At 37.7% G+C, this 15,503-nt stretch overlaps 2 protein-coding genes across 7 annotated transcripts in view; one reads left to right on the top strand and one right to left on the bottom strand.

Annotated features, from left to right (window-relative positions):
• Window positions 1-15,503, top strand: part of LOC117172389 (CD63 antigen-like) — a 523,259-nt gene that overhangs the window by 24,188 nt on the left and 483,568 nt on the right. Inside the window, exon 7 of one of the 6 annotated variants that reach the window (XM_033360256.1) lies at window positions 8,338-8,397. The exons of 3 other annotated variants lie outside the window; for them this stretch is intronic. The gene's annotated coding sequence lies outside the window, so the exon portion shown is untranslated. Of the gene's footprint in view, window positions 1-1,207; window positions 1,421-7,217; window positions 7,918-8,337; window positions 8,398-15,503 lie in introns of those variants that run through there. 2 more of the 6 variants (XM_033360259.1, XR_004467018.1) reach the window with 2 other exon arrangements.
• Window positions 1-15,503, bottom strand: part of LOC117172388 (teneurin-a) — a 70,713-nt gene that overhangs the window by 7,501 nt on the left and 47,709 nt on the right. Inside the window, exons 5-15 of the mRNA XM_033360252.1 lie at window positions 14,695-14,908; window positions 12,415-12,679; window positions 12,167-12,297; window positions 11,915-12,061; window positions 11,560-11,767; window positions 8,752-8,778; window positions 2,425-2,544; window positions 1,665-1,849; window positions 1,176-1,327; window positions 407-1,065; window positions 88-323 (exon numbers count right to left, since the gene is read on the bottom strand). Coding sequence (XP_033216143.1) covers window positions 88-323; window positions 407-1,065; window positions 1,176-1,327; window positions 1,665-1,849; window positions 2,425-2,544; window positions 8,752-8,778; window positions 11,560-11,767; window positions 11,915-12,061; window positions 12,167-12,297; window positions 12,415-12,679; window positions 14,695-14,908 — 2,344 coding nt within the window. The remainder of the gene's footprint in view (window positions 1-87; window positions 324-406; window positions 1,066-1,175; window positions 1,328-1,664; window positions 1,850-2,424; window positions 2,545-8,751; window positions 8,779-11,559; window positions 11,768-11,914; window positions 12,062-12,166; window positions 12,298-12,414; window positions 12,680-14,694; window positions 14,909-15,503) is intronic.

The raw sequence follows: 15,503 nt of genomic DNA, 5'->3' as shown, positions 1-15,503 counted from the left end.
TTCGTCTTAGGATTCTGTGATTAAAGATCTATTTAAATTAACCGAAGTGTTGGCTAATGGAAAATAGAGCCTTCGGTAATTAGTTACCTTTCGGGTGAGCCAGTTTAGATCTAATGGCCGGTCCTTCGTCACCACAATGACCCTCATCTCCAGGTATACATCGTTCCCCGCTTCCCACAACCGGTTCTATATTGATATCGGGATCTTGGACCTCATCCAACGAAAGCGCTCTTAAAATTTGATGTTTCTCTGGATCGCTGATGTACAAATGACCATCTGCTGGCGAGACGCAAAGATAATATTGATAGGCGACCTGGGTTGCCCTGCAAACAAAACAAAGCCGGTTAGTTTCACGCTCTTATTTCAAACTCGTTGATTCAATCTATTATTAAGATATAATATTTACCTTAAAACTAGAACCGTGAATACTTTTCCTTCAGGAGTGATTCGTCTCACAAGGTTGAAGTCGCCTACGTAGATGCTCCCATCAGGTCCACTCGTAAGTGCAACTGGAGTGAGAAGTCTTGCATCTTTTGCAAGACCATTGCAATCGTCGCATTGCAAATTCCTCTGCAATCCAGTTCCCATGATGACCTTTACAGTTCTGGGATACTGTTTAAAATGCAGGGTCGACCCGTCACCCTTTTGCAAAATGCCCTCGTGAAAGTTGTAGTGATGGTGGATGTCCAAACCCCAACCACCCACGTCCGAAATATCGACATCGAAGCCTTGCAAGGTAGCGGTTTGTGTCTCCCATATCACGCTGGGACATGTCGAATGCTGATAGCCCACCGAAATTTTCGCTTGAGCGATTCCGTACACCTTCTGTTTGTAAACGTTTCGCTTGTTCCAGGCGAAAGTGTGGGTTAAATTGGGATCTGCCTCATAAGTCTTGGTGTGTAAGGATCCCTCGATCTCGACATGAACGTGTACATGTGTCAGTGATTTCGGTATATATGGCCCCGTTAGTTGCATCCTTACTGTTGACAGATAACCCGCCGCTTGGCTGCTCTGGTACATCAAGTGCAAGTTCGATCCCGGAATTGCGATACTTTCTTGGATGATCTATGAGAATAAATTTATCAGTGAATCGTGGAAATGATTAGATTTAGGCAATATATAAAACCTAATGTGATCCTAATGTGATCCACATTTGATCAACAATGATTATTTACCTGGGTTTCAGCAAAGACCAAACTCTTTCCAGGTAGTCCTCCAACTTTTTCCGGCATCCAGGTTCCAACGATGATAGGGCGAAGTGTTTCGTGATCATGTTCTACACAGGGACCATTTTCTCCAAATAGACCCACTGAAAACCCTGGGAAGCCTATTATATTTTATGGAGTCAATTAATAGATTCTTGATTAAGAACAACAATGGACGGCAATGGTACGACATGAACGAGTAAGTAGACATCACAAGATGAAATCTTCCATTGAATTACATGGGACATTAATCAACAGAGTTGCCACAGAGTTTGGAATATATAGAAATTGGAATAGCATAGCAACTCTGCATAAACAATTAATGAAATGAAATAAAAGGAAAAAAAGATCTTCACTGACACAAAATTGTCCACATAAAAATGCAGTCATTTTTATAAAGTATACACCGAAACGTCCAAAAATGTTCATTACATTTTCTTGAGAAAAATATTTACGTACCAACTGCAGGACTAGGTGGTTGCTTCACTTTGAGAGATTCTCCGCCCTCGCTTAGGGTCATTACGACGGGCGGTAGAACTACGATTTGATTCCATGGAACGAAAACTGTTCGCGTGAGAGGCCTGAATGGGCTTCGCTGAAATTGCAGAGTCACTGCACCTCCTCCGTTAACGAGAACGTCGAACCTGATCCAATCGAACAATATATCATGAAGGGATCTCAGAATTGAAAATAGATAAAACTTGATTCTCTGTAACTAGCTTTAATTTATAAAAATATCAACTTTAAACAATATTTTAGCTAGCTTATCATGATAAAAATACAGAAATGGATTGTCTTGTATACAGAGTAATACTAATTGGAAATCCAAGTGAATATTTTTTAGAGCAATGTTATTTGAAAAATCGAAGTGACACAATATCGGAAGATTTGAACAATAATTTAAAACCAGTAACTGTTTTACTCCTGCTTTGCTCAACTAGTAACGAGACTTAATTTCTTTTGGAATAAATGGGAAAGTAATTAACTCGACTTAATACTGATAGTATTGTGACCTTTCGATCGATGAATAAATAAAGAGGTTCTTGTGAATGTCGACTAAAGCTATTAGCAGTGGTAAAAATTAATTTCAGTAATGGATTCTAAAACTGTGCTTCCGTGGTGAATAAAAGCTAATATTGTAGATACTAATAGTAACTATATTTCCTTATTGAACAATGAAACTTTGCTGTAAAAGTGAAGAGTGGAAAATGTTACTTACCATCCACCAGCTCTCGTGAGGGTGAATCCAAAACGTGAATCTTTGTCAACGGAAACTCGAATGCCTACAATTCCAAGTCCTTGCTCCGTAACAACCTGGCCTCGCATTACCGCAACCCGGCTGTTATAAATAAAAAAAAATGACGATCTCTTTCGAACTTTTTGTTACATTGCACTCTCTATCGGTGTAACTGACTCGATGTTTGCGATGTTTTTCAATTCGAGAGGCTTTAAATCTTCCCATTCCTCCGAAATTTTGAAAACTAGATTATAGAATTTGTGAGTACTAATTTTAATTTACAAAAAGTTAGGATTGACTGTTCGTTAAAAGATACATCGATGGGGTTCATCGAATCAGCTACACCGCTGGCGAATGGTTCGGTGCGTTTCAATATTCGCACTTGGTTGCCAATACAATTCGCAATTCAATTTGCGTGCCATTCTAGTCTCGGCACAAAGTAGTTACCGGTGCCAATAACCGAATCGAGAAACCCGGAACAATGTGGATCCACTTCACAAGGTTTAGTCCGATAAGCATTGAAAGACCAGACTTTACGAATCAAGAGGGCGTTTTATTTGCAATTTAAAATTTCGGTAAAAGCGGCTTTCACAGGCGACTTTATTGCTTTGGGTACTTGACAAATTCGGAAAAGCAAATTAAGGAATTAGAACTGCTGGAAAGAAATAGAATTTCTATCAATTGAAAACAATTTACATCTTAAAGATTAAAATGGGGAGGAACAATGTATCCTCCTTTATCCTCTTATCTGGTCGATTTTTTTCTATAATTTTTTTTCGAATCTACACTCACTCCTGTCTGTTTGAATCCCAATCATTTTATCCATGTAGCTCCACTTACTCCATCTATCCTTATATATCCTTAGATTATTCACGTAAATCTACTCCTATCTCTACTTGAATCTTTAATCATGTATATCTTTTTAAATTCCAGTCTATCAAAGTATATCCCAATTTATCCACGTATATTATTTTCTATCACTTTGACGATTTATAATCATCCTTATCTCCTCAAACCCTATCTTCTGATTCGCTTAAATCCTTTTATCCCTTTGCAATATACATCTCCATCAGTCGTTGAATCCCAGGTTATCTACAAATTACATGAAGCTATCCTTTAATATTATCCGCTAATACAATTAAATCCTTTTCTATCTCTTATTCAATCTTTGATCACACCTATCCTTTTGAATTTCAGTTTTTCTATCTGAGTCTATCCTGTCCATTGCTTGCTCATACCTGCCTAGTACCAGGTCTAAACACCACGTATCCTCTGGTGTATCCTCCACTTATCTTTATTTCCAGTCTTTTTATCCGACTCTATCTCTCCTTATCAACACATATAATTTTTAAATTGTTTGGCAGTTTAAAAGCCTGCTCATCATCTTAATTTGGTATCTTCCTATTCACGAAAATCCTTTTCCATTCCTGATGTAATATAAATCACCCTTATACTCTTGAATCCCTATCTTTATATCCAATTCTATCACTCGCTTATCAACGCCTAGTTCCACGTCTAGCCACCACTTATCCTCGCCTATCCTTTATTATCCTCCGCTTATCCATGCTAATTCTTTTATCTCTCTTCTTCAACCTTCAATCACCTTTTGAAGCCCAGTCTTTATATTCAAATCTATCCACCCTTACCTATGTCTATCCTTGTCTATCAGTTTGGAAATCTTAAATCCTCATTATCTTTGCAATCATAAGCTTCGTATCCATGTTAATCTTTGTATGTGTCGCATGGCATTTCAAAAAGTTCATTATCTACTTCAATCCCTCTTATGTTATTCACGTAAATCGTTTTGTATCCCTTCTGCAATACAAATCAGCCTTATCCTTTTAATTCCCAGTATTTCAATTCAAGTCTATCTCTCATTATCTCTCCTTTTTGTCAATCCCTATCTTCCTATCCAATTAAATCCTTTTTATCTCTTCTGTATTAGCTAATCACTCTTATCCTTTTAAACCCCAGTCTTTCTATCCCAGTACACCTTTCCTTATCAACAGGAATATTTTTATATCGTGAAGATAGACCGAAGGTAGACTTGGATATAAAAATTGAGATTTAAAACAATAAAGGTAATTGTAGATTGCAAATATTGACAACGATTAATTTGATTGATAAGTATGATTGTAGATATCTGGAGATAAAAAAGATTGACCTAGAATCTGAATAAACAGAGAATATAGGTAATGATTCACGTGGATAGAAGGACCATGGAATTGGATAGAGACTGATATTAAAATGGATAGATTCAATTATAGATGGATGAGAAGGTGAACAAAATTTAAAGTTCTATGTCCACGGATCTTTTTCTATCTTTTTCAATTTCTTTCTGTTTCTATATATTTACTTCCAGCAAGAGTGATAATTCACTTTGAGCAGCTAATTCTGGTACTTTAGTTGGTATTAAAAACGATTGCTGAATTGTCATCCACCATTGGATTTATTATTAGCCATGATAGCACATTCTTGGAAATTACACAGCCGCAATCAAATGTAATTTTGAGACGCACCGAACATCATACTGGAACCTAGGTTAGAGATCATAAAAAATGGAATACATGCATTTATAAATATCATTTAGGATTGTATGTATAGACGTAAATGATGTAGAAATTATTCAGGACTGATATATGTATGTACTTTTTGGCGGAAAGTCGAAATATTATCAAGCTGATATAATGTTAAGCAGTCACGTGTGTATGTGCTGAATATAATGAAATCAATAGGTACCAGGTACATAAACTGCGTTACACAGTTTATTATATATACATACGGGGTGATTTACCGGGGATTGGCGCGCGCGTGCGTGTCGTGCGCGTGCTCACTCGCGCGCGCGTATTGTGTCTGCAATTGTGTATGTGTGAGTGAAATATGCGCGCATGTGTGATAAACTATGTGTAGGTGAAGGCGGCAGATATTACTCAGTCCCTAAGGAACAGCACAGGGGAAATCATATTCGTCCTTGGAGGATCGCACACGTATCAACTGCGTGACTATCGATCACGCACTTGGTCAACTTGACCCAATAAAAGTAACTTTTCCTCAAAAGGACAAACAATTTTAATTTCGCGGTCTATGATCCTCAGGAAAAGAAATTATTCATTATGGCTCAGTTATCTTGCTTATTTTTAGTTACCAAGTGGTTAAGTCTAAAAATTATATTGTTTGCCTCAGTGTCTTTGAGATTATGAACAGAAATTTTTCTAAAAAAAGAAGCTGCAGTATGAGAAAAAAGCTTTATTGGCAATCATATTTAAAAAAGCGAAAATACATTTTACGAAGCCTTCGATTTCCAAGTTGGAGAAAATTATATTCAAGTGAGTGGAATATCCAAAAATATTCTTTTTATTGCTAGAATGGCAATCGAAGGCTTAATCAGATTTTGGAAAGCTAATCTAAAATGCAAAGTTTAAGATACTATTCTTATTAGAATTGAATTTACATGATTTAATTTAAAGTTCGTCAAGATTTATTAAGAGATTGGTTGTTAGACTTACCCTCAATTTTTAATTTGAAAGACTTACACTGTGTGGAATTTTTTCTTGAATAGTTTTTTTTTCCTGAGACGAAACAAGGCTGCATCAATTTTGAGGTTTGTGAAAATGCCATTCTTAAGAGTAGCGGTTCTTGTTAGTATCGAGAGAGTGAAACTGAATTGGCACAACCTTGTTTTGAAAAAATGTTACAAAATATAAATTTTTGATGACGATGAAGAAACTCGGAAGTACAGAAACATGGTCAAGTGCCGATCCTCCAAGAGATAGTAGCTCAGCGAGGTGGCAGGCACTGTCATCACTACTGTAAATCATGGGAAACCATAATACGTGATATGAGAACATAATATATCGAAATACACGGATATCTAAGACAGACGCCAACCTATAAATGAAGGATAAACGAAAGAATGGATCCGATGTGTTTTCTCGTAAACGCGACACTAACTGTAAGCTGAAAGTCACGCTGTTATCATTATCCTCTTCAAGCCTTTGTCCCGCCTGAGAAATTTTGCTCGACTTCTCCAGATCATAATGACTAAGTTCTTTCATTATTTTTGAAAAAAAATCACTATTCACGTCGCAATTAAGGCAAATATCGAAGACTCTTGAAACGGCTAGGCTCGAGATAGAGATTTGTAGTTATTTTTGTCTCATATTTCGAAGCACGAAACTTTTTACGCTTTTTATATGATCATTAAAACGGGCAGCGGGATGACGGGCATCGGGTTTAATTCGTTAAGTGGATTTTTGATACGGTTGGATTGGAGAAAGACAGACACAAGGTTTGGTTGGGTCATTAAAGGGTAATTGGTAGATTGTTAAGACGGTAGTACAGACGCAGACAAGGGACGATGGGAAGAAGGGCTTCGGGTTCCTTTCTTTTCTCTTCACATAATTAACAGTATGACATTCGTTTGCCGATTTTAAATTTCTTTTTTTTTGTAAATGAATTTACCGGTCGCGTCATACGTTATGAGTGATATATATATATTTATATATATATATATATATATTTGCACATTACCGTGTACACATTTTTGGTAATTATGAAAAAAAAGAGACAAAAATTATCAAGTGTTTTGATGATTTAGTCGTGTGTATTAGGTTGCCCTTCAAAGTACCAAAATAAATATCATGATTACTATACAGAGTGTTCCTGAGCTACTGCGCTTGCGCTAGAAAAGTTAATGATACTCAGTTGCATCATGTTCCTCTTATGCTTATCTAGCGTATTCGGAGTAGTACAGGCCTTAAGCATGGGGCATACTGCATATTCTTTAGATATGTGCCAAAGTGGACCATTTTGAAAATGATACAGGGATGGACAAACTAGTGTGTATGGATGCTAAGGACGTTCACTATAGTAGATAGTTCGACAAGGTATGCAAAGTGCAAGCCTGGCAATAACATAAACAACACAAGACCAGGTAATAAAATACAGTAGCATATGTACTAATACAGGGCTGACGCACTAGAGGACAAGAAGTAGACAAGACATAACAAAAACAACAATCTGACGACATATCACAGATAACATAGAGTAGACAGGTTTGTACGGTTTCCAGTACGTAATGTATGGTACGTGGTGTTCGAGGACAGTACCGGCTCCGTCTCTACGTCGAGGCGTACATCCGACGACAATGGGGGAAGAAACTTCCCGGACGAAAACTTTGTCACGAAGTATGAACGATCGAACGCGCGTGACAGGTGGGAAAACTAATAGTTACGGTACTGCTGCGGGCACGAGCAGAGAACAACGACGCGATTACGTGACGCGAGTGAATACATTGCACACTTAGAAAATGTCAAATAGAAATTATTCCTGTGACCGCTCAACGTTCCGGAAACTCCAGGATTCAGATTCACTGGGCACTGTATTGTGAATATGTTTTTCGTTTCGCTGATGACTAACAAAGGCTAATCGTAACTGGACGAGTGTAGCTAAATTTATTTATTATAGAGAAAAAAGGTCAGTATCATTACAAAGACAGTTTATTTTTAGTTTTTCTGATGAATAAATTCGTGTCTAAAAGCTGGGAACGTGAAATTGAATTTATTTATTACTTGACTACATAAAAAAAAAACAAATTCGCGAAGTAAATTTGGAGATTGTGCTTAGTTTTTGTGCTACTCTGCATTTCCATACCATTTACTAGTCAAATCACGACCCATTCGAATATTCGTCATGACCCAATTTTCAATATTTGAAAGTTATTCAGCTGGTTTATTTTAAGCTTGGACAACTTTTTGCTTTATTTAGAGCTCTTCTCGCACCCGCAGGCAATTGTTACAATTCAAATTGCATATAGCAACTTTATTTATAAACCGCAGCGCGCCCTTTTTTCTTTGATTTTTCTTCTTTTTACAAAAGACTCATTCGAAAATATAGGAATGGCCCAATTACGAAACAAGAAAGGGAGCGCTGCGAAAGGAAAACATTGTCGAAACAAAGACGGGGTACGATTCGACGCAAGTGGAGCCACAACACTGGGAAAGGTATAAGAAGCAATAAACTGTGTAACAAGTATAATAACAAAGGAGTGTACGAGAAAGAAGCGGAGACGATGTAAACATGGCAATGCAAAAAATAACTTGAGACTGAACTGATACAAAAATGTGTTAGTTTTAAACGTACATTAATATGCACGTATCACAGGAACATAAAGAAAAAAAGGCGAAACAGGCTAATAAGTTGAGAAGCTCATATGAAAAAAAAAAGACATGTAAGATGATATAATGGAACGAGCGACGAGCATAGATGGTTGGACATGAACGATTTAGCGAGAGCTGAGCTGCAACTTACCGCGGTGTAAAGGAACTCCAGAACGCACTACGTGTGGGAAAAACCAACGAGAAGAAAAGGGCGTTACCACACGGTCACAGAACCCACGTTTTGCGGGCAATACGCAACATCGCTAGTTCGCCCATCTCGTAATTGCACCCCTAAGAAATTCGCCCTTTTATTTAAAATCGTGGGAAATCTATTCTTTTTTATGTACAGATCGGTGGCAAGAACCCGTAAACTACAAGGGTTTCCCCTAATTCATTTTCCTCTTCTTTTTTAAAGAGAAAAATGGAACTTAAACGGCCTTTTGCAAATGGGGAATACTTTCCACGGGGTGATTTGCATTTAGAGCGCGGGTCAGGAGCCTTTTTTTTACGAGATTCTTTATCGCTTAGTGGAAACGATAGAACTTCAGCGGACGGGAAAACGTATCTTTCCTCGGAAACGTTTTGATGAGCGTTCCTTGCAATGTTGCGTACTGCCATTACAGAAACAATAGACGTAGACACACACTAATCAAGCGCACCCATCGGACACGCGACTGTCCCAGCCACGCACATGAACTCAGATACTCACAGACTCATTCAACATAGAGTGGTAAACATATGACGGACACAAGTTGGAAACTACGTAACATACACATAGTGAGATACACGTGACAGCAGTTTGCGGCTCTGATTCCTGTCGATCCCCTCAGGAATAAATTTTCCTATCGTCTTTAGTGTCTCATAAAAAAATATCCTTCACTAGGTCTAATTTGTCCTATTTTCTGTGATAAAACTTCATTTCAGATTCAAATCCCTCCGTATTAGCCTCGACCGCTTCCACACTTTTGTCAAACCTCAGTGCTGACACACGGCATTTATCTTTGGTGAAAACAACGAAAAAAGCAGTGTAATTTTTTTCATGAGGCTCCCTTTTCAAGCAGTTTATCAATGAATTTCAAACTTGTGTCTACCATATTAATGGAACTATTTGGCCGTCGGATTGAGACGTCTTTTATATCCTGAATGAAATGTCTTTCTTCCCCCCGAAATTTTTGCCTGACGTCCCGATCCGACGTCTACTTTCATATTAAAGATTTACCATGAATATCTTTTTTCTATGTATTTGCTTAACTAACGTACGATTTCGAATATATCACGCGGCAAATGAAAAAATTAAATCAAAAAGACAAAATAGTATACGTAAAAGCAAAGAACAGTAAAAGTTTTTTCGCGCAACGACACTATAAGGTTGATAGTCGTGAATTTTGAATATTGGCTCAACGAAGCCGCATTCGGTCTCGGGTGATTAGGGTAGTTTGGTAGGGTTTACACACAAGAGGAACAACACTAGACAACGTACACGAATCCCTCGAATACCAGTCGCACCACGAATTATATATCGTGCACCTCGCATCACTCGAAAAATGAGCCACGTCACTCTAAAATGAAAAGTTTCTATGACGGTGCTGATTGCAGACCTTGGGTTAATTGAAAACCAATAGCCAAGATTTTTGTAAAATCTATCAAGCTCAAATCCATCAGTTAAATTACATTTTTTGTGATTGGAATTCATGATACAAAAACCATACTTTAGATTTAATCAGTACATCTACAATTAAATATTCTTCAGATAATATTAAATTAATTAGAGTCGGGTTGATTTTTTGGTCGCCCTGAAAGCTAGACTTTAAAGAAAACTAGTGAAATCTGTGAAATACGTGTGCTGGTTTTTGTGAAGCCCGCAACGATACGTCAACGAGTGTTCAAAGTTTCCTTGAACCTGGCAAATGAGCACCAGTCACAAACTTTGTAGCCATCACATTACAGGTTATATAGCCGCGGGACACAGAAGTAGAAGTAAGCAGCGACAAGGCCCTTTGATCGGCAGTACTTCCGAGGTGATCGTTGGTGCTCCTGGCATTTGAGGGAGGAAGAGGGTGATACACGAGGAAAGGGATGGTCCAAAGAAGGTGGCGGAATCGATGTCCCCACCCACGGATTGGGAGGGGGCTCGCCTCCGACAACAACACGGTTCTCTGTTCCGATGCATCTCGGGTGGCCCGTTCCTAATATTAGAATTGATCGAAGCGAATATCCTTGACAACCGATACGCGCTCACAACAGGGGAATACATTGACGAACAAGAAGCACAAAGTCGGAATTTTTTTCAAAGAAAGATATTGGATGCAGCTATCGGATGTACAAATTATCAAAGGAAGATTCCCGACTTATTCCTCCAGGAAGGTTTCAAGATTTTTTACTTTAAATTAAAATATCAATGTTGAAAGACACAAAAAGAATCCGATTTTTGTGCAAGAGCTAGCACATTAGCTTCGAAGGAGATCGAAAGGTCAGAGGTTTTTATTAGAGAGGATGAAACAGATAATAATTCCCCCATTGTGAGCATTCTTGCACAGGTTAAATGATGCCAAATAATTTTTGTGTTATAACCATGCATCGATTTCATATTTGCGCCAAAGGACATGATCCAGTACGAGCGACGGTTTTTAATAATTTTAAAGGTCAGTCCGCGAACTGATTTATTTTTTACTTCTTTGCATTAACCGTCCGAGGCATGCTTTTTATTCATAAGAAAAAAAATAAACGCGTCATGCCAAAATGGTAACGAAACCGAATCCGAAATTTGTATCTGAAACTTTTCCGATCTCGATACATCAAACGCTTCGTTCATAATTGAGTTTAAGAATCCTCATGTTTTAAAAATATTAAACAATAATGAGTAATGCTTGATTTAGAAGGAAGCGTTGGATGTAAATCAGCTGAAATTTTTAAGATGAATCACGGGGTCTGTCTTTAACGAATCCTAAACGGAACCTACCTTTCACCATACTCGTCCGTGTGAACATAACTCTGTACGCTGTTCTCCTCGATGAGGAACTTGACCCTTTGATAAAAGGATGCAGTGACACTTGGAGGTTGCTTTCGAAGAAGAACCTCGACAGGATCATTGCTGGCAAGGCACATTATGTGATCCGAGCACGCCTCATGAGAACAGCACTCGCTATCCGAACAGTCGATCATTCCATCTGGAGAGATTGTCATTCAAAAATAATATTAATAATAATAATAATAAACATAATAAGAAGAGGGATAGACTCTTATGGAAAGCTTATACTATACAAACTTTTATAATTTTCCAATTACAGAAGATTTATTCTTGCAGTTAGACTCACCCTCGTCGTTATCAATTTCATCGTTGCATTCCATTTCAAGTAGAATGCTGCAGTCCCGGCCAGCCCAACCGGTTGAACACTCGCAGCTGTATTCGCCATTCAGTAAAGTACACAAGCCATGGCGGCTGCACGAATTCTCACAACCAGCTACGAAACGTAGTAATTTATTTTTAGAGTGCTTGGCTGAAGGGGTTTTGTTTCTGTGCACATTGTATGGTAATTCCAAGTTCGAGCGAAAGTACTAATACTCACGTAATGTGCAGTGCTTCCCGTTCCAACCCTGACTGCAAACGCAGGTTCCGTTCTTACACTGACCATGCTCAGCACATCGAGGGTCGCAAGGCTTCTGATCACACTTCGTCCCCGTCCAGTCGTCGTTGCATCTGCGAAAATAAGTTCCATTTGTAACGGCAAGAAATTAGTGGAGCACGTGGGCAAAGACAATTGGGATCAGATGACCGAAGGGGGAATATGAAGAAAGCAGCTGATTCAATACTGACTTGCAACGACCCTGTTCGCAGGTTCCATGTGGTCCGCACTCGAGGCCGCAGCTCGGTTGCGAGCAATCGATTCCAGTCCAGTGTTTCTCGCAGATGCAGGCAGCCGATTCCAAGTCGTAGGTACCATGTTCCGAACAGCCTGGTAAACACTGATAGACTTGTTGGTCCACCTGGCTACAACTTTCGCCCTGCCATCCTGCCTTACAGTAGCATTTGCCTGCAACACAGGCTCCGTGTCCGTTGCAGCTGCGATCGGGACAGTCGGCTGCAATCGCAATCCCCAATTACTTACTCAAATACTTTCGACTCTCGAAATTTGGTTGACGGAACTTTAATGATAACTGTAGTAAAACTTGGCTACGGGGAACCCCTCCCAACCCCACTCACTCCTACCGAATTCTGATGGCGAGGGTCGCCGATGAATGGATCGACTTTTTAAATTATGGATCGGAGCAATCCCATTATTCTTGGAATTTGTTCGTTGAGGGGTTCCAAGTTATTTCAAGAGGAGACAATATCTTTTGATATTTCCCTAAACTGATCAACAAACCGTGCATTAATTATTTATTAACTTTATTTGTGTGTAAACATCTTACTGCAAGTTGAAGATTATCAATAAGAATTATAATTCTATGTTGGATCATTATATAATTTTTGGCCATGATAATTACAACTCTGATTCGGAACAGAGCGTTTTCTAAAAGAATGATAATATTGAATATGTACAGGGCTTTCTTTCAATTCCCTTGATCTAAATCTCCTTTCTCTAAAATTTCGAAGAGGAAAGTTTTAAATTCTGGCTCATTTTTATTTGTAAGAAAAAATAATTTAAAAATTCTAACAAAGTCAGATTTGGGACAAGGAATTTTCATAATCTGATGAATTCTGACTTGAAATAGGGATTATTTTTGTAAATTCCCTTTTTGACCTATTCCAAGACAAAATTTTAATTCTTCACAATAATTAGATTCCTTCTCAATATTCCTGAAACAAGAATTTTTCAATTCTGATGAATTCTGTCTTAGAATAGGGATTCTTTTTTTTTTTATTTCTGTGAATTCTTTTAAGAAACCACCTGTCCTAAAGCAAAAATTATAATTCTTATCAAAAGGATCTGTTCTAAAATGCACCTTAAATGAACATTATAATTCTTTACTAAAATTTCGTGTTCAAAAGTAAAAATTATAATTTTTCGCGAAAATTCTCTGTCCCCTGTCATTGCTTTCAAAAAGTGCTTGTCCAAAAAACAAAATTATAATTCTTTTTTGAAATCGTCTGTCCCAAGGTCAAAATTATAATTCCTTGAGAAATTCTTTGTTGAAAAGTTACAATTACCATTTTTTGCGGGAATTGTTTATCCCAATTGTAAGCATGTTTATTTTCTGGATTTTCTTCTTCCAAATCAGAATTATAATTCTTGTTGAAAACTCCTTGTTCCAAGTCAGGATAATTATGAATCTTTACGTGACTTTTTTATATTACTTTCATTTATTCTCGGTCACAACGGAGAATTCTAGTTCTGTATGGAAATACCCTGTTACAAAGTGAAAGTCATAATTTTTTACTGAAATTCCCTGTCCCAACATAGAATGAGTTTTTAGCCAAATTTCCTGTTTCAATGCGGAATTAGAATAATAAAATATATGAAACCATTTTTGATTTGCATCTTAGTAGATTTGACAGAAAAGTCCCGTTTACTTAATTACATTCAACTGATCAACAAACCTTCCTTCAATTACATAAATAAAAAACAACACCCTCAGATACTTTCTTACACTTATCAAAAAACCTCCCAAAAATAATCATTATTATTAAGACACATCAATAATGATAATGAATGCTGGAGGGTTTGCTGATGAGTTTCGGAAAAAACTAAAAATGGCTCCATCAGTAGATAAAAAAACAACATCTTTGTATATCTCCCTACATTTTTAAACAATCCTTTCATCAACTAATATATTTATTTATGTGTAAATATCTTATTGTAAATTAAGAAATATCAAAGATGCCTGCACGTAAATAAAGATATTAATTGCTGGATCGTTTGTTGATCAGTCTAGGAAAATATCCAAAGATGTTTACAAATATATTCATAAATCTGTCTTGGGTATATCTTTTGTAATCTTTTGTAATCTTTTGGGCCCACGTACTGATTCTCTTCTGATACGTTTGTCTGATTTGAGCCAGTTATAAGGGAACTCGCATATAAATAATAAAAGAAGCAAAGCGCAGAGTAGAGTAATTTAGGAATTGGAGGGAAGATTAAATCTTGTGACTTACGTTCGGAACAGAAGGGTCCCTTCCATCCAGGATTGCAGACGCAGGAGCCTCGTACGCACTCGCCATGTTGGTTGCAATCTGGAACTTGGCAATCCCCAAGGGGTATATCGCACTCGGCACCCTTCCAACCATCCTCACAGTGGCAGACACCCCCGCCGTATTGTCCGTGCGAGGAACACAAAACGGGACAAACACTCTTGCTGCAGTCAGCGCCCTGAGAAGATGCATAAAACGAGATCGTGAATCCTGCTTCGTCGTTCCGGGTCACACTTTTCACACTAGGGTGGCCCACATTTTTCAAAAATAATTTTTTTTTTTAATTCAGACAAAAATTACCTCTTAGAAAAATTGGTTAATATTAACTCGTGTTCCAAACAATACTAAGTTTCCTATGTAACATCAATGGGAAACTTCCTGGTCTTTGGGTACTGGATCTATTAACCGATTGTACGTAAGTTTGAAGATAATTTTTTTGGTATTCGAACAAAACTAGGAGATTGGTGTAAACAAATTATGAGTTTGAAAAATAAGGGTCATCCTATTCTCCACGATACCATACTGGACGTCCCTAGAGCAAAATCTCGTTAAGTGAGTAATGCAATTACTTGCTTGATTGGATCTCGCGCATCGCTGTTCAGTTACTCGATTGAGTTGAAAAAAAATATAATAAAACGTTGTCTAGCAAGACTGCTTCACTCGCGAAGAAGACGAATAGGATAGAAAATAGTTGTAGATTTTTCTCTTGGTAAAGCAAATCAATCAAATATTGATCTGATAAATTAGTTAGTTCAGGTAGAGGTTTTACTGTC

Source organism: Belonocnema kinseyi, chromosome 5 (assembly GCF_010883055.1).
Source record: "Belonocnema kinseyi isolate 2016_QV_RU_SX_M_011 chromosome 5, B_treatae_v1, whole genome shotgun sequence".
NCBI classification, from domain to species: domain Eukaryota; kingdom Metazoa; phylum Arthropoda; class Insecta; order Hymenoptera; family Cynipidae; genus Belonocnema; species Belonocnema kinseyi.
The sequence above is the reverse complement of the archived record's forward strand: the minus strand, read 5'-3'. Positions and strand labels throughout refer to the sequence as shown.